The following is an 18,821-nucleotide window of genomic DNA, read 5'->3' as shown; positions in this document are numbered from 1 at the left end:
TTGTCACATTGATTGGAGATTGTGAAAAGGCAGAAGGTTTTTATATAACTAATCAGTGAGACAGAAGTAAACAGACTACCATCGCTGAAGGGACAAAACATCAAACCTAAAAGCTGATAGATTAAAGAAAAGTGCATTGCGTGACAGTGCTGTTAGCTAAGAGCACAAACCTAAGGGTAGATTTGCAATGCTTTATCAAAGTCAGATAATAACATATGTTGCCTTGTGCAATGACTATTATTGCTGTAACTTTTAACAGCAAAAAAGAGTGATTACATGGTGCTATGTATCATTAACTGAGGTTGGTGTTGATGATATGATAGTATGGGATATATTGTCTTGAAAGTCTTTAGAAACCTTCGTACTTACTAAGAGTAGTAATTTGAGAGCCTCTCTGAGATGCATCTAATCATGTCCATATCCTTACAAACATAATGTACCAATCTTCTGAAGGCAACATCCAGCAGTAATGCTGTCATCGGAGGGATTCAACATGACCATCATGGACACCATAGACTAACCAGATCTTAATCAAATAAGGCAGCTTTGAAATGTGTTGGACGGCAATATTTGAATCAATATGAGGCAGACAAATAGCAACAACTTTCTGTTGCTATCATGTACATATTGACAAAATCTCTCATAAATGTTTCGTGAGCTTGTTGAGTCTTTGTCATAAATGGATCTAGTGTTCCTAGATTTTAAAAAAACCCTAACCCTAACCCTAACCCTAAAAAAGGTCCAACTATATACTGCAAAAAGTGTCCATCTTACAAAGTTTTACAACCTGGGAGTGGTGGCCTAGTGGTTAGGGCATCTTGAGTTCGGACCCCATCCTGAGTTCGGACCCCATTCCCATGGACTGACACTCTGGGTCTTTGAGCAAAGACCCTTAACCTCACACTGCTCCCCGGGTGCCCCACAATGCCCAGCCACTGCTTCCCAAGGGGTTGGCTTAAATGCAGAGGCAAGGGAGTGGGGGCCTATTGGTTAGGGCATAGAGCTTGGAATCCTGAGGTTCTGAGTTCGAACCCCAGTCCCACAAACTGCCACTCTGGGTCTCTGAGCAAAGACAGTTAACCTCACACTGCTCTCCAGGTATGGCAGCTATACTGTATGCTCCCCAACGGTAAGTGTTAAATACAGAGGGTATGTGTTAAATACAGAGAGTTCATTTCATTGCTCTGTGAGAGTGTGATGACATATAAAAAATTCAATAAAAGCTGGAAAAAGAACAACAAAAAACCTCAGATGTAGTCAAAAAGTATTTTGATCTTGTTTATATACTAAGCAAGAGCAGATTCTTTTATATCTGTTGTTGTGAGAATATATGTCACAACACTTCAAAGTCTTAGCAATTGTGATTGTCTTGCTGTACATTTGGATCATTGCACTTGTTTTAAGTAGAATCTTCTTAAAAGAAGAATAATTAACAGAATCTGCTCTTGAATAATATATCAATCTCAAAACAAGATAAAAAACACTTCTTGGCTAAATCGAAGACTGTAAGTCTTGGATGGATGGACACTTTTTGCAGTGCATAAGTAAGGTAAGTAAAAAATTTTTAATTTAAGCTCTTTGACAATTAGTGCATATCTCGCACTTGTTATTAGTAAGCAAACATTTTAAAGTAAACAGAGTTGTTTATTAGGAGTTACATGAGTCTGAAGCCTTTTACAAAGCAAAGCCGTGCTTCACAACGAGGGCCTAACACAAACTGATGCAAATGTTGTGGCCCTCAGTGTCCTCATATTTCTGTTATAGTGTCTAATATGTTTAATAATTGCAGCAACATTTTCTATAATTCTTGAAAATGTACTGCATTACACAAGCCATTCCTATTCAAAAGGCTTCTTGGCAGATGAGCTTGTCTATCACAATAGAAACCATGGCAGCCATGAATGTAATGCACACATTTCTTCTTAAACGAATATTACTTCAAATTGCTGCAGTGAGCTACTATATCTAGGCCAGGCACACTTTAACTTCCATTCTAATCCATCGACATGGGAAGCTAATATGGTCATTTCTTTTTGCAAACTGAAAGAGGTGATCAGTGGAATCCTCCCAATCTGACCATCTCTTTCTCACTTCCCACAGGTGTACTTTTAACCAGGCAATGACTGTGTTGGTGTTTTAACAGAACACAGGTATGCCAACAACAATAAACTGTACGTTGTCATTTGATTTCATCATTCTGTCTGAAGGGAAAATTGTGAAGGAATAACAGACAATTATATGCCTTTCACCCTTGGAACCTTGTGGAAGCAATGGCCGTATTAATCTTTTCTTACAAAAATGTTTCCACTTTAAGGACTCCTGGGGGAACAGATATGCCATGGCAGTTTCTTCTCAGCTCTTTTCTTCAAAAAAGCCAAGCGGGTGCTATCTGATTAATACTTGAGCTTGAATTCGCCAGTGAATCATTTCATGAGCTCTCAGACACTCCTCCATTACCATGGAGCATATCTTTTGACATACAATCTCTTCCTCGTATAGCTCCCCTCTGACTTCTACTGTTTCACTCATTCAAGAGCGCTACACATCATTTTGCATATTGTATTTGCCAATCTGTCATGTGCAGAGACTGATGGCTTGCAAGACAAAATAGATTTTTCAAATCCATTTTCTTTCAAGCATTGCATTATGTTTTTGTTTCTGCAAATGGAACAATGCTAGGAGTAAAGTCCACCTAAAATGTATTTGGGGTCGCTTTTTAGTGGAAACACATTTATTTTCATTTAGTGGAGGAGTAATAATGAATAGCAATATAAACTAATGCTTAAAGGAATAGTACACCCAAAACATGATTAGCCTTCATTTTCTACTCACCCCCATGCTGAACAACACTCTGGAGTACTTTTTTGATATCTCAAATGCATCTGGAGATCTGGGAGACTTCTTGCTGTCTGCTGACATTCAAATAATGGAGGTCTATGGCGCCCGAGACAGAAAGGTCCATAAAAGTCCACAAAAAATGTGTCAATATCCCTCCATACTGCTCGTCCAATGTATTCCAAGTGTCCTGAGTGGGTAGCATCCAGAATTTACTCGAAACGAAGTCATTTAGAATGTTTTTAGAGCATAAACAGTAGTGTATAGGATTTCCTGAAAGCGCGCGTTCACGACGCTACGGAAACCGCGGCAGACCAAACCGGATGAAAGTGCACATTCAGCTCGGCAAAGAACTCAACACTGAAGTCCTCAGACATTTTTCTTTCGTTGTTTCTTTCTTTGCACAGGTAAACAGCACATTTCTTCTTCTACGCTTGCATTATCGGCAGAGCAGACACTGAATGCACACTTTCATCTGGTTTGGTCTGCCGGCTTCCGTAGCGTCGTGAACGTGCGGGCGCGCGCTTTCAGGAAATCCTATACACTACTGTTTATGCTCTAAAAACATTCTAAATGACTTCGTTTCGAGTAAATTCTGGATGCTACCCACTCAGGACACTTGGAATACATTGGACGAGCAGTATGGAGGAATATTGACATGTTTTTTGTGGACTTTTATGGACCTTTCTGCCTCGGGCACCATAGACCTCCATTATTTGAATGTCAGCAGACAGCAAGAAGCCTCCCAGATCTCCAGATGCATTTGAGATATCAAAAAAGTACTCCAGAGTGTTGTTCAGCATGGGGATGAGTAGTAAATGAAGGCTAATCATGTTTTGGGTGTACTATTCCTTTAAATAAGTTAGGGAAACTTCAAGAGCAAAGTTACCTCAGAAAATACACACAAAGTTTAATCAAGACTGTTACTCTGCAAATCGTAAATGTTTTTGCAGTTTTAGATAAACTAATTATAGCTGGCTAAAAATAAAAAGCTTGCTTGCTCCCATATAAAATCACTGCATGTTTATATCATATATGCATGCCACACAAACCAACATTGCATCATACATATGTAACTATCCCAATATAGCAAACAGGTATAAAGGCATAAACTAATATGGACAAGTTTAGCATTCTATTACTGAGATGTTGAGAAAAACTATCAGGTCAGATTCTTGAACAACTAACTCTCAAATGAAATGAATAGCCTAAGGAGAAAACTACTATTGCATTAAGCCGAGAAGTGCAAACCCTGCAAAACTAAAGTGCACATGATGTGGGGATCTCTATTTAGACCATCGTTATTACAAGACCAGGAATGTTTTATCACAGAATTATTGAACATTCTGAGATATCTATCAAGCCTAATAAAAAGAAATTCTTGAACATTTTATAACTTTTAGGTTAGATAAGATTTACATTTGTCTTATGTCAATCTTACAGTAAAAAATGATGAAAGAAAATTATCAAACCTACAGCAACACCTGGCAATTTAGTAGATGACATTGTAAAAAATTCTAATGCGAGAAATGTTAGATGTCAACATGAGACTTACTATATGCCTGATATGATTATATAATCTTTAATACATTTATTGAATTTAAATATAATGTTGTATTCCCTTTCCTCTTTATTTAACTCTGTATTTTATTGTAAGCCAGTTAATTAGATATTGTTGCAGAATGTGTGTTTTTCAACACTCACCAATGAATGTATTATGTTATGAGTACACTCAGGAATGAGTCTGGGGAAAAAGGCCCCTATGGCAGTACATCTTGCCTCGGTGGGTGTGGTGTGGGTGCACATAAAGCCCAGGGCCTTCTGGGCTTCTAAATGAACACTCAGCCTCGGTAGCAAACAGTTCCTTATTGCCATGAAACTGGGAAATGTTAATGGCATTTCTGATTGCCTAAATATGGAAATCAGAACCTTGAAAATGAAAATTAAATGTTGCATTGCAGACTGTGTGCTTTTAAGGAAAATGATCGAGATTTTGCTTTAAAATTACACGGAAGGCTTAATTTTACATAAAGTAAAAAAACATGTCAAGGATGTCAAGGCTTTACATTTTTTATCCCACTGATGTGCGCTTAAGTGTTATTTAGTAGTAAAAAAGTAAGGAAACTAGAGATAAATACATTTCCGAAAAACATGACACCTCCATCCAGTCCCGTTGTAATAATTCTCCTGCATTTTAAGCTGTTATCGCAGACGCCCATGTTTCAGGTTTCACCTTTAGCACCTACTTTCCTGTACCTCTCCTATATGACTCAGGCATCACACAGTGTGGGATTAAACAGCATCATCAACAACAACAGATGAAAAGACATGTCAAAATGACACCTACATATGCAATGATTGATAAGCGTGACAAATGTTCACAACATTCATTAACCCAGTAGCCAGCACTGCTTCTCATCCCTTGGAAAAGATGAGTACAGAGAGAAAAAGAGATGGCAACGCTTTCATCCCCATCAGTCTGTTCCAATGACTGCTGGGGTGGGCATAGGGGGAGCAAATCTTCCCCAGGGCCAAGTTGAGGTGGGTTTGGGAGATAAAAGCTTGACCAATTAAGCTAAAGGAGTCCAAAGACAATTAGAGTGAGCCATCTTGGTAATTCCAATAAGGTTTGCTTCTTCCTAACACATAAAAAACGAAGTTGAAACAAGAAATGCCTATCTGTCGGCTATTATACTTCGATTAACAACATGAGGTTAGTGTGAGTATACCACATACATATACAGATAGAATGGAAGGAGTATTTACACATACATGTCTTATTGGATTTAATCCATAGTAAAAAAAAGGCTTTATTTGTGGATTTTTGATATCAGTCTCTACAATTCTGATAACTGTACATGAATACACTTATGTACAGTCTAAAACAGTTTCTAATTATATCATAGTCTTTTGGGTTATATTAACTTAGAAAATGTTTTATCAAGGATCACGTTCCAACTAAATGCATTACATAGATCATTTTAAATTGTAAAGATGTTGTCAGATGTTTCGTTTTTTCCCCATGTATTTTGGCATACCTAAAAATATGTCATATGCGCACCTTGAGAAATAACGCAAAGAAATTAGGGACATTTTTTGGATTGTAAGTGTCCAAGTTTTATGTTCTCATTTTGTACATCATCTGTTTTGGGATTTTGACTACATCAACATTAAGACAAAAACATAAAACATTTCATAAAGTTTCTCTGTAGACACAAAGCCAGCTCAGTATGTGTGTCTGGGAAGGGCATGGATACAAAACTTTACAGCACCATTGTTGACTTTTTCTTAGCTTTAACTGAGGTGGGCCAATGATTCATGCAGCTTAGAGAAAAGTCGCAGAGGCAATAACCACAAATCTACACAGTTTTGAAAAATATTCATCTGTGACTTGGTTTCAAAAAGGTTTGCTTGCAGAACTCCAACATGCTGACTTCATGTAGATGATACCCAGGTGTAATAAAGTTTTTGTATTAAGGCCTAGGCTTGCCTATGTGTGGATGGGGTCTAAGAATACTGATATATTACCTAACGGGTAATAGGCTGCAGCCTCTATTTAACCAACCTTCAAACCAGTCATCGGTGCCAGATTATTTCAAGTAGTGAGAACTTTTCTAGCTTTCCTGTGTTTCTGATTACTTGATCTTGACTCTTTCTGGCTCTGGACCTGTGGGTCTGCCTATCCCTGGTCTGATATATTTGCCTGACCTGTCTTCGGACTCCTGACGGATCTGTCTGTGTACTGAACCTGGAACTGTTTCTTGACTCCATTCTGGATTCCCCCTCGGCACCTCTTTGTAGAGTCCTGCACGGGTCGAGTTTTACCAACCCGCACCCGCCCAAACCCGTTAGGATGACTACCGAACCCGACCCGTCACCCGTGGATATCTTCAATTCAAATCCGAACCCGACCCGACCTGTTGATATTTAACCCGCAACCCGACCCGTTAACACATTAAGTAATAGGCTATAGTACGCCATTAGGCACAAGAACGCCATTAACACTGCAGCAGACGTGTATGCACTGACTGTGGCCTTTTTGGAGGGAAGCCCACACTGCTTTAAGCTACAACAAGGGTGACCCCAGTGCCTGATTAATATAACATTTCTGATGTCCATAACAACACACACGCATAAAAAAAAAATCACCAACTACCCGCCCGCACTAAAAATATATCCGCCCGACCCCCGACCCATTTATTTTTATTTATGTATTTTTCACCCGCAAAAGAGCATTTTAGGGGGTGACCCGTTGGGGACCCGCGGGTACCCGACCCGTTGCAGGACTCTTCCTCTTTGTGTTTCTGATTTCCTGGCTCTTACTACCAAGATCGACTTTGGCTTCAACCAAAGTCGATTATCCCGCTTTCCTTAGTCTGCTAGGTTCTGATCTCCTGCCTGTCCTACCACGTCTGACACATTAGCGTCTGGGACTCTAAGGGTGGTGCCACTGTGTCGTGTTGGCAGCTGACTGGCTGGAACCATCCTCATCCTTTGGACTCGGACTGAACTATAAGACTAGATGTTCCTGCCTTAGACAGCGATGTTGCTCATTACGATTCTGTTTCCATTAAACGTTTTGAGAAATCTGGTTATCTGCCCTGAATACTGGATCCTATTGTATTGAGCCTGACATTTTATCTCTCTCTATCCCCCTTAATTTTTATCCCCTCTCCATTTTTGATCTCCCTTTTAGTTTCTGTGTCCCCTGCATCTCTCTCTTTTTTTTTTCTTCAAAAAACAACTATCAAGTGGAACCTTATGGCAAAAGCCATGTTGCTCCTCTTGTGAAAGCAAATCTGTTGGCCTATTATCCAGCACTGATACATCAATTCTTAGTGTTATATTAGCAATCAGGACACGTTAAAAAATAAATAAATAAATATTGACTCTGCAGAAATCTGTCTTCATGGATCAGCATGCTCAGTGTGAGGAATGGTTGATGTTCAACACTGTGATTTTTATAATACATAAGACTGGGTTATATATTAATACACGAACAGTCTTAAACAAAAAAAGTACATTGAAGTTTGACTGCACTACACTATCATCAGTCGACCTCCTGCAGTTAGCCAGCATCAGTCATCCAGTTCTCTGAGTCAGAAACACCTACTGTTTTTCAAAGAACAGACTGTTCAAAGTTATACAGTTTGATCTAAAGGACTCTGTTGTTTAAAGGATTTCTGTAAGTAAGAGTCACAATCAGGGTAAAAGAAATATAACTACAACATGTAGCATTTTAAAGATATTTTGTTAAGAAATAGAGTTCAGTACACTGCTGTCCTCACATAAGCTTGAGAGGAGCTATTAATACCACTGTAATTCAATAAAAAAGGGCTAAATTATAAAGTGATTATCTTATAAGAAACCACAGCATGCTCCAATTTATATTCAATGCTGGAGTGCCCTTCTTATCTAAGAAATAGGTCAATAATATTGACTTGCAGAAAATGAATTTACAGCAACATACTAATAGCATCTTGATCTAAGGGTTTAAAATGTAGCAAGACTTGGTGAAGCCATACTTTTATGTGCAGGGTCGTCTGTCATCTTTTATAGTGATGATAATCAAATACTGAGGGGAGTTCAGTTAGATAAGTAGCACGTAGAGGCTGAAAGATAAAACACCCAATAACCTTACGGTAATACAGTCTGGACTATTGGGTCAAAAGTAAGCATCAGATATTAAAACTTATAAAAAAAAAAAAAAAAACATCAGCTACAAACTGTTTTGTTTTTCTATGACAAATGGATACACAGATTGAAGAAAGTAAACATTTATGTGAAAAAGCAAAGTCAGCTGTCGGCGACGTTCCATAAACAAAAAGCCTTCTGAAGAAATACAGAATAGAGATAAAACAAAAGCCATCAAGATAAAAGTACACCAGCTCATAGATATGTAGCTCTACCAGACAAGGAAAAGATGGATGATGATTAAATATGATAACGAAAGTATATGGAGGGGCAACAATCGACAGTTTAAAATGAGTGACAAACTCTGACTTTATATTTACACTGCAAGAATGAGAAGCACAGACTGCAAGTGAGTCTTTTTTGTAAAATACCCTTCAAAAAATAACATATGAGAAGATGAATTTGATAAATGCTTGAATGCCTTCATTTCAGTAATGAAACTAGAGAAAGGTTCAACAAAGAGTATTGATCCACACCCTAAATAAGCAAGTTGAGTTTCAAGTTTGTTCTGTGTTTAAACGGGAACACAGTAATCTTTTCTTGCGCTGCTAATTTATAAAATGCAATTATATTTTTCTATTATGTTTGAAACTGTTATGTGCAAAAACAAACAAGCTTCTTTCAGAAAAACGGAGTGTTCTCTTTGATCTAACAGACTGAGATGAAGTAAACCACAAGTAGGAGTTCAAACGCTGGGAATGAAAAAAATAAAAACTGAAATTCAGAATAGGCTATTTTATTCCCTTGATCCACACTAAGCAGAGATCAACAGCTTAAATACAGAAAAAAATGTTTCATTTCCCATTTATTAAATGAATCAAAACTAACAACTCCAACTATTTTTCCCTGGAAACCCAACTGTATGTACTTTGATGCACTTCTGTATCAAAGTGTCACTTTTGTATTAAGGGTTTTAATTTGTCATTCCATTTTTATTTCATTAGTCTAAATTACAATTGGTAAGTCAGACCTAAAAAAAAAAAAAAAAAAACTCTTTCAACTGCTGTCTCAAAACAACAGACCCATTTTAAGAGGCTCTTTTTCACTTAAGTTATGGGTATTTACTTACTTCTGACACTGAATATAGTTTATCATTAAAATATATATTAATATCTCAGTCTAAGCATAGCTAAAAATAGATGTATTACTTAAACTTGTAGTGACAAAGGCAGTGTGCTCTCTGCTGAAAATAAGCCAGTTCATGTTTCATCTGGCCATTAAACAGGTGAAAGTGGTACTTAACAGAGGACACAATTTGTTAGTGATTAACTACACAAAACTCAAAATGACCTCACTCAGCTCAATTAGCATTTAACATATTTAAAGCAGCAGAAATTGTCTAAAAATTAATATTAAAGGAACATTTTGATATGCAGACAATCTAAAAGGGTAGGTAGATATACTGTATGCACCTCCAGTCTGCTGACTTTAACAAAAGAAGGTATTGAAATCATGTTATTTTTTGAACAGACGTTACAACTTGTGTTAAAATTTGTTTTCTTTAATCATAACCCAACAAATTAATGTTGTAGTTTCAGGTCTAGGACTGCAGGGAAAGAGAAATCCCTCTGCTCATCAACACCCTTCAGCTTATTCAGGAGGACACTGAGGTATTCCCAGCCAAAGGGGGATAGACAGAATCCCTGAAGTGAGTTTTTGGTCTCCACCATGGTTACCCCCAAGCATAGAGTGGGAAGGAAATACTTTGAAAGGGGTGTGCTGAGTAGGGATTTTTATCAGGTCCACAAACTGCTTCAGGTAACTCCTTTTAATGTCAAGCAGTGACCCTACTTTAGCCTCAGGCCACTCTACAGATGCAGGTCTTTTCAGCCACTTGTATCTGAAATCTTTTCATTCTGGTCATGATCCATGATCTCTTGGCCATACTGTAGGTGAGAGCTGAAATCTCAAAAGATTGGTAAATTAAGAGCTTCACCATAACAGACCAAAGCAGTGGCTGCATTACAGCAAACACAGAGCCTATCTGTTAACTCATCTCTACTCGATCCCACATAAACAACACACTAAGATAACTGATGTCCTGCCCGAAGGAAGCTACTGACCCCTTAACTGCAGTTAGCAATCCATCCTGTTATGCATGCTAAAGGTCATGGCTTGAAGATTACCACAAAACTCGATCATTGGGGTCACTGCAGTGCTTCATGAAGTTTCAAAGGTTCTGCTTCTTTGTACTCCTTTCCATGAATGCCACAAAAAAGGAAAAATAATCTGGGACACAATGCAGCCTAATCATAACTTGCAATAGGTAGAACTTTGTAAAGGGTGCACACGAAACTCTTGCCTTTGTTATTTTGTTATTGATAAACTAGATGATGATTTTCATGTCGACTTAATAACAATTTTAGAAATTTCAATAATTCTGTTTCTATACTGAGCATGATTGCCTTAAAGGTTGTCAGTTATTATTGCCTTAAAGGTTGTCAGTTATTAAAAAAGCAAAAACAACACGATGGTGTAGTGGTTATAGCCTTTAACTAAAATCTGAGAGACAAGGGTGAAAACTTGGTTTATATATATATATATATATAAATATTAATATAAATTACACAGCCTACCTTGCTTGAAAACGTCATATATTGTACAGGAACGATATATACATTAATTTCACATACAGATGAAAACAAAGCAAATGATGTTAACGTGTGCGAAATATGCGTATTTGTATTCATATAAAGTCTTCCATTGCTCATAATTACCTCTGCCAAGGAGGTTATGTTTTTAGGAGAGTTTGTCTGTCTATGTACAGAATAACTTAAAAAGTCATGAACGGATTTTAATTACATTTTTATCAGAGGTGTCTCTCATACTAAGAAACAATTTATTAAATGTTGGTGACGATCCAGATCATAATCTGCCTACAGGAATTTTTTAAAGGTTTGTCACGCTTTGAGATATTAGGCAGAACAAGCAGTTCCCTGCTAAACTATAGAAGGCTACAATAGACAGCCTCAGCATTGGACCAAAAAAATCCAATCCTTTACTACATTTAAGTATTTTTTACTTTTTGCATTTGTTTTCCAAAAGGCTGTTCTCCAAATTTGAACAGTTTCATTCATGTACGTGTGTCCAGCCCGTGAGGCTGTAGGCTGACCTGATTCAGCAGTCAGGACCTCCTTTCCTACCCTAGATGGTGTTTTAACTCTTTAAAGATGCACTACAGAGCTTTATAATGATACTGCCACCTATGGAAAAAACAGCAGCACTCTTCTGCTTGTATTCGTAGTTCCTACTTAATACGCTTCTTTTTTGTCATTCTGCAGCATTACATGCTCAAAGCTGATTTAGAGAAGATGTCATATAGATGTGTCTTTACACAGTGGGTATTTTCAGAAAATAAAACATTATCTGCACCCCTATTGGACGTCTTTATTATGTCCAAAAAGTGCGACATTAAAACATTGACCTTATTTGCACAACATGTAGACATAATAGGTAACTGACCGACAGACTATAAATACCTGATCTGCACTTTAATCAGTGGCTATTCTCTCAATGTAAAAAAATAAAAAGAATAAGCATCTCAAATATTAATTATACATATAAAAAGGGTCATGAGAGAGACACTTAGGTCATGAGAGATCTAAGTGGAAATAAGTTACACTGTCTGCATGTAGGAAAGCAAAATGACATAGAGGAAGATTGATCGACATGGTAGAAAGGGACGAGGAAAAAAAAGAGTGACATGAGTGTGAGATAAGAGAATCAGATACAGCCAAGATACAGAGACAGACAGAGAGATAAAGAGATGGAACGCAAGAGAGAGAGAAGTTGGGGGAGGAAGCTGACTCCTCTACCGATTCACAGGTTGTGTTTTTTTTTACTAGTCTGCCTTTGAGCTCTTGCTAGTGTCATATTAAGATCATCCATTTGAGAATCAGAGAAGAGCCTTTGATGTTCTTTGTGCACACAAACACACGGGGATAGAGTGCTCCTTTGAAAAAGCCAAATTCATATGCATTTCTTATTCTCAGTCTCTGGCCTGATAGGGACAATGCTGTCTACAGGAGCAGCTCAAACTGGTTAATATTTTAATACACATGTTCATAATTCATTGCTTAATACATTAAAATAAATTGTTTTACCCATCCACACTTTGAAGCTTTCATAAAAATGTGTTCCCTAATCAGCCTTCACTGTTTTTCCTAATTTAGGTTCTACAAGGCACAGCAGGTGGCAAAAATAATACAAGAGTTGCAAAGAAAGGGATTTAAAACAGTAAGTAAAGAGTTTGCAAGAAAAAAAACTGGAGAAGTTTAAGAATATAAACATTCTTTAATGGTCAAAAATGATCTCCATAGTGTTCTCCAAAAGAATAATAGTTCTATAGATGTTATCTGAATAGAATGATAGCTTTCTAATTCAAAAGATAAATGAAAAACTTAAAGTTTACAGTCTAGGATAAATGAAAAATGGAAGCTCCTTTCATGGTGAAATCAATTGAACTGTTAAACTAAAACTGTTACTAACTGTTGCTTTTTCAAGTTCTTTGATAATTATATTAATGTCATTATTGTCCTGTCAGATGTAAAAACATTTCACAAAACAGTTCGGCAATACCTTTATAAAAATAGGTTCTTGTTTAAGAAGCTGTTGATCAAATGTAAATCACCAGTCAAACCCAAAGTGAGCCACTAAAGTAGAGCATTATGGGTTGAATAGCAGATACCTGCAAAAATCATCAATATAACTTACCATGGCGACTGTTACGCTGTCCATTTCCTAATTGGTGGTAGGGCTGAACATGCTTTGCAAATATGTTGTCATAACAAAGTACAAATACAGCACTATATTGTTTTTTTCCATCCCTAAGGGAATTTAAACGAGAGCTCTGGCTGTCTTAGGTTCTTTAATTAAGAACTGCAAGCAAGAAAAATATCCTGTAGCAGCTTTTGCTGAGCTTCCTCTAAGGGAAAAGACTATTTGCTAAGTTACAATGATGCTTAGTGTTCTACACAAGGGAACATTGGACAATACCTTTGGATTCCCTTCACAGTGCTTGTATGCATGCAAACATAATTTTTGATGAGAAACTGCCATGAAGTAATGTACTGTAACTAAGGCTAAATGGCTGAAAGAATAGGGCAAACAGGGTTAACATAAAAAAAATGTACTATAAAACTACTATTTGTTTTTGTAGAACATTTTCTCTAAAACGCTAGTTATAATTGGGATGTTATTTTTTTTGTCTGTCTACCTAAAATATGGCAGCCCAGTATATGATGATGTTCATCATAGGCATAGACTAAAAATGCTCATCAATGTTCCACATGTGTATATCTTTAAGTCCATTTCACTTCAGTGGGACATCATGACCGCTATTAGTTTAGTTTTCTCATTTAACAACTTATCTGTTCTTAAAACAAAGACTTGTTAAAGAACTTTGGCTCCTCGGATTTCTCATCTAGGTTCTCTTGACATAGTTTCAGACTCTGCACTGCAGATGTGGAATGAAGAAACTCTGACAATGTCTCATGTTGGTTGGACTGAAGGGTAAAATTAAGTAGTACTGTCAGGGGTTATGAGGCTGCTCACAAACTCTCAGTCAGGGCTGCAGGGGTGATGCTCAGTGCATTGATTTTGTGCAGAGCCACAATGATGGAAAGCTGAAGTTCACACCTGTCTCAGCAGTGACCACTTTGCACCTGGTGGTTTTTACAGACTTTCATCAATGACAGCAGGGGTCAGCGAATAAACTGCAGCTGCAGATGGAAGAGTTTGACAAACTTTCATTATTTCTTTACAAGATCTTGAGAAAAAGCTATTTTTATATTTTGTTAATCAGGATAGAAAATCACAATCATCGATGCAGGCTCTCTAAGATACTTTTAGTTTGTACACTAAAACTGCTTTAGTCCTCTATCGTGCTTCTATGTCTCTAGGTTTTCCTTTTTATCTCTGACGTTAGGCATCAGGCTGTGTTCTAAGTGGACCTGTGATTTCCTTTGATTTTGCTGATAAATAACCTCAATCAGCACTGAAATGACTGTCGTGTAAGAGTGATGACTAATCCCTGCAGGAGTGCAGTGAGCATCCTGCATTTTCCAGCTGAACTAGTAAACCTCATGGCTTCAATATATAAATTAAACCCGACGTTCATGTTTTTAGAGAAATAACACCCTTTGATGTGTAATATTCTTACCAAATTGCCTCATAAGGATGCTTAACCATGAAGCATTTTTATCACAAGTAAAATGATTTAATTTCTGTCAGTAATTCGATCCAAAAGGTAAAACTTATGTTAAATATGGTTTTTAAAAACACTGTAATGCAGGGCTTCACATTTCATTAAATGATTATTGTTTACAGTGGGTTGCTTGGTGGTGCACTATTTTCCGTGCAGCAAGATGGTTATGGGTTCTATCCCCTGCCTAGAGTCTTACTACATGGAGTTTGCATGTTGCCATGTTCATGCATGGGTTCTATCCATATATTCCAAATTATGTCCCTCTTTGCTCTCCCTCCTTTATTTTTCTAATCCTGTTCTTTACCATTATGCTACACGGGACTCCAGATACAAATGTGCCCCAATAGATTAATCTATACAATTTACATGATAAACTGACTTATGCTAATTCATGTGTTTTGTCCTGTTTTAGTAAATACGATAGACAAAGTAATACTCTAGGTACTTAATTTTCAATAAAGTACAAAATACCCTAATTTGACGATGACGCCAAAAGACTGAGCGACAATCCAGTCAGTTTATTTCTGAACACTGCTGATGTGGTATTTGGGTCAGAAGTCTTATTACAAGAAATACCATAATATGATAGGTTCTTGATATGTTTGTGTGTCCGGTCTGACTCCAGCTGCAATCCACGCCTTGTGAATCTACTTAAAATTATTGCATGGACTTTGTGTACAGTCCTACAAAGCTTGTTTACCTTTCTTTTACTGAACTTTTTCCTTCCACTTAATTGTCTATTAATATATGTGAATACAGCACTGTGTCAACAGCCAGCTTTATTAGTCTAGTTAAAGACTCTAAGATCAGGAGTGTTTCCAATTAATCTGTCAGCTGTAACATGAGAGTTTAAATAGTATTTTAAATTTCCCTGAAACCAAATCACTCATTATTTATTAACTATTAAACACTAATGGCAAATAATGCTTGAAATATACCACTTTCTTTCAAATCTACCACTGTGTGTCTAAAATCATTACATATTCTATGGGTCTACCTTTTTAATTTGAATTAAAAAAATAAATTTACCTTTTAAAGATATAGTCTAATTTCTCGATAGACTTTTTAAAACAACAGAACTACCCTTTTATCAAACAATATCTAATGATCTAAGTCTGAGTGTAATTCTCTCCTGCATTAACAAATAGCAATAATCTACTAAATTGCTGTTGCTACCTACATTATTACTACAAGCCTCCGCTGCAGCACAATGCTACCAGCCCCAAGCTACAAAGTCTAGAATATTTTTTCAGCAAAACCCAGGACTGAATGATACAAATCAAACTTCCATTTCTGGTCCTGACAAAAAAAAGAAAAAAAGAAAAAGTTAAATTCCAAGTAAAGTCAAGGTAAAGATGATGAACTGCAGTATAGCATGCTATTTATTTGTCAGTAAAATACCATTGGTAAAGTATGCTGGATAGCTCCTCCAAAAATGACTATGAAATCAATGCTGTGATTGAACTGCCTCCACAATAGGTTGAATAACTGCAGTGACATACTTCAACTTCAGATTCTTTCTTTGTGCCTGGAGTCAGGTGCTTTGCCATCTGATTGGCCCTAAAACACTGAAAACTAGTGGATATCTCTGTTGTTTTGGATATTCTCCTGCCATTTCTTCTATTGTTTTCTTGCATTTCATGCAAGAATGCTCTTCCAGCCATTTTTTATAAAAGCACTGTGTAGCACAGATGCTAACGCAGCATGACTTCTGATGTTTTGGCGTCTTTTGAACTGCAAAGCTTTGAAAATTATGAAAGGGCTGACCCCGAGTCCTTTTTAAGCGAATCTTTACCACACTGTAGCATTGATTTGAAGAGTTCTAACCTTTAAGGTTATCCTCATAATTATGAGGTCATTACACTGACGTTCATTTTTGCTTTAAGTTTTAGTTTTCATCCTTCTACACATGCAGATGAAGAATTTCAAAGCAGACACCCACAGGGATTGCAACCACAGCAGACAACAAATTCACAAAACTGTTAAGCAATTACTGCTATTATGTTCTTACCCAGCTGCTGCACTGGGTTTAGCCGGGTTTGAAGTAAATATAAAGAAAATACTTGAGAGCTGATACTTTTAGCCTTTTCTCACCTCGACCACTCCACTCAGCCAAGAACAAGTAGAATGACAACTTACGAATAAGAGGCACACTGGCATTAGCCGTCCCCAGCTTGTTGATGGCGACACACGTGTAGTTTCCATAACGATCCTCTGTCATGTTGTTCACTGTGAGGACTGATCTGGAGCTGAGACTCTTGATGTCGATACCGTGGCCCCTAATGATCCTAAAAAGACCAAAGTAAATGCAACAAATGAGGCTTTGATTTCTCACCTGTACACAAAGCTTCAATAGGATCAAACCAAGAATCCTGCAATTGTCTTCTTAAGTGGATCATTATCACCCTCTACAGCTTGTCTATTTGTTTCATTGTGGGTCACTTTTGCTCTGGAGGGATGCTTTTGAAGGACTGTGATAAGAGTGCAAAGAAGCAGAGGGGGAGCGGTAGGATGACAAATGGCTTATTGCAGTTGGACAGGATTAAAAACATACAGTTGAAACGAGATGCACTGTTTATAATGACACATACCTGGTTCCTTACTGTTTGATATCAAATCAGTCTAATACTTGGTTTCAGATCAGAAGAGATGTTAATATATGTCTGTTTGATAAATAATTAGTGATAAGCCCTGAAGCTACTTTATGTAATACATTCAGAGAGTCCCTTCTATAGTGACTCTGTAAGCATATGTGGGTCAAGCATTCTGGAACTTCTTTACCAGGCTTTTCACAAAGGTTAGCTGGGATTTTGGTCCATTCCTCCGAATACCAGTTCATAGGACTTAACAGGATTTTGCTTTTGTCACTCCTACAGTTTAACTATGTTGTCCTTGGACCCTTATGTTAAAATTAATTACTTCTTGGGTAATACATTGAGTTTTCTACATTAACATCCAAATATGTCCTTGTAAATTCAACTATTCCTTGGACAAATTAATCCAACAGCATGATGCTTCCATATTTTTTTTCTGCAGCTGAGGTAGTGTTCTATGACTTGCCAAAACAGTCCTTATTGATATAGACTTCAGTTTTAGTTCTATCAGATCAACAGACTTGGCTTCAAGAACAAATTTCTTTGTCCCTGAATGCACTAGCAAACCACACTGTGTGGTTTTTTTTCTTGTTTTTTATGGTACTCACAATGTGCTGGCTTATGCCTTGCAGAGCAGCCTTTTAGCAAATTTTGGTACAGTATAGGATGTGTTATAGTGTGAATGTTGACATTTTCTCGCCAGCTTTAACATTATGTCTTTGGATCTTTGGATAATTGGACCTGACGACAAGATTCTCTCTGGGAAAAAAACACTTTCTCCTTTTCGAAATAGTAGTATGTTTGGACAAGTAAACAAGTGTTAGTATGGATGGCATTGTTGTCTTCAGCCATCTGATTAATTTAACTGTGACACAGCCTGGAGAATCACTCCAGATGGGTGAAATTCAGGCTGAGAGGCCTTGCTGCCATCAAAGGCGCTGCCCTTATCTTGAGACCATGCCCAAAAAGATTTCTGAAAGCAGCAACCCTTGACAAACATTGAATGATAGTGTAAATTCTCTAACACACAATCCAAAATCAATTATGGAAATTACTATTCACATATATCGAAAAGAAATACAACAGAAACACACACAATGGAAAAATTGTAGGTAATAATACAAAAGGCAATAGTTTAAATAGTTCTATGATGCAAACTTGCTCCATAAAACAGAATGTACCAGACATCTAGGGGTAGTCAGCCACCAATTAAATGTATTGGACCAAAGCAATGACATTTACTGAATGCCCAGAAAAAAGTATTAGAAAAACAAAGGTTCATTTTCTTTTATGTATTTTTTCTAAGGCCATTCATTTGGCAGTTATTAAGAACCGCAGCAAATTTACATGAATGAAATTGCTGTGGTTCCATCTCATTCGTGGGTCAACTCTGGGGCCCCTGGTAGTGCAGAGCAGGACAGAAGAGAATGAACAAACTGGTGAGAAAGGCCGTTTCTGTCCTAGGCTGCACTCTGGGCCCAGCGGAGGAAGTG

At 37.3% G+C, this 18,821-nt stretch overlaps 1 protein-coding gene across 2 annotated transcripts in view; it reads right to left on the bottom strand.

Moving 5' to 3' along the window:
• The window catches only part of negr1 (neuronal growth regulator 1), a 221,910-nt gene that overhangs the window by 37,716 nt on the left and 165,373 nt on the right, over window positions 1-18,821 (bottom strand). For both annotated transcript variants that reach the window (XM_015389834.1, XM_015389835.1), the window contains exon 6: window positions 16,874-17,022. In XM_015389834.1, the coding sequence (XP_015245320.1) occupies window positions 16,874-17,022 (149 nt within the window). The remainder of the gene's footprint in view (window positions 1-16,873; window positions 17,023-18,821) is intronic.

The sequence above is a fragment of the Cyprinodon variegatus genome, unplaced genomic scaffold, assembly GCF_000732505.1.
Source record: "Cyprinodon variegatus isolate N-32 unplaced genomic scaffold, C_variegatus-1.0 Scaffold475, whole genome shotgun sequence".
In the NCBI taxonomy this organism is placed as follows: domain Eukaryota; kingdom Metazoa; phylum Chordata; class Actinopteri; order Cyprinodontiformes; family Cyprinodontidae; genus Cyprinodon; species Cyprinodon variegatus.
Note: the sequence above shows the minus strand (reverse complement) of the source record. Positions and strands in the feature narration are given on the sequence as shown.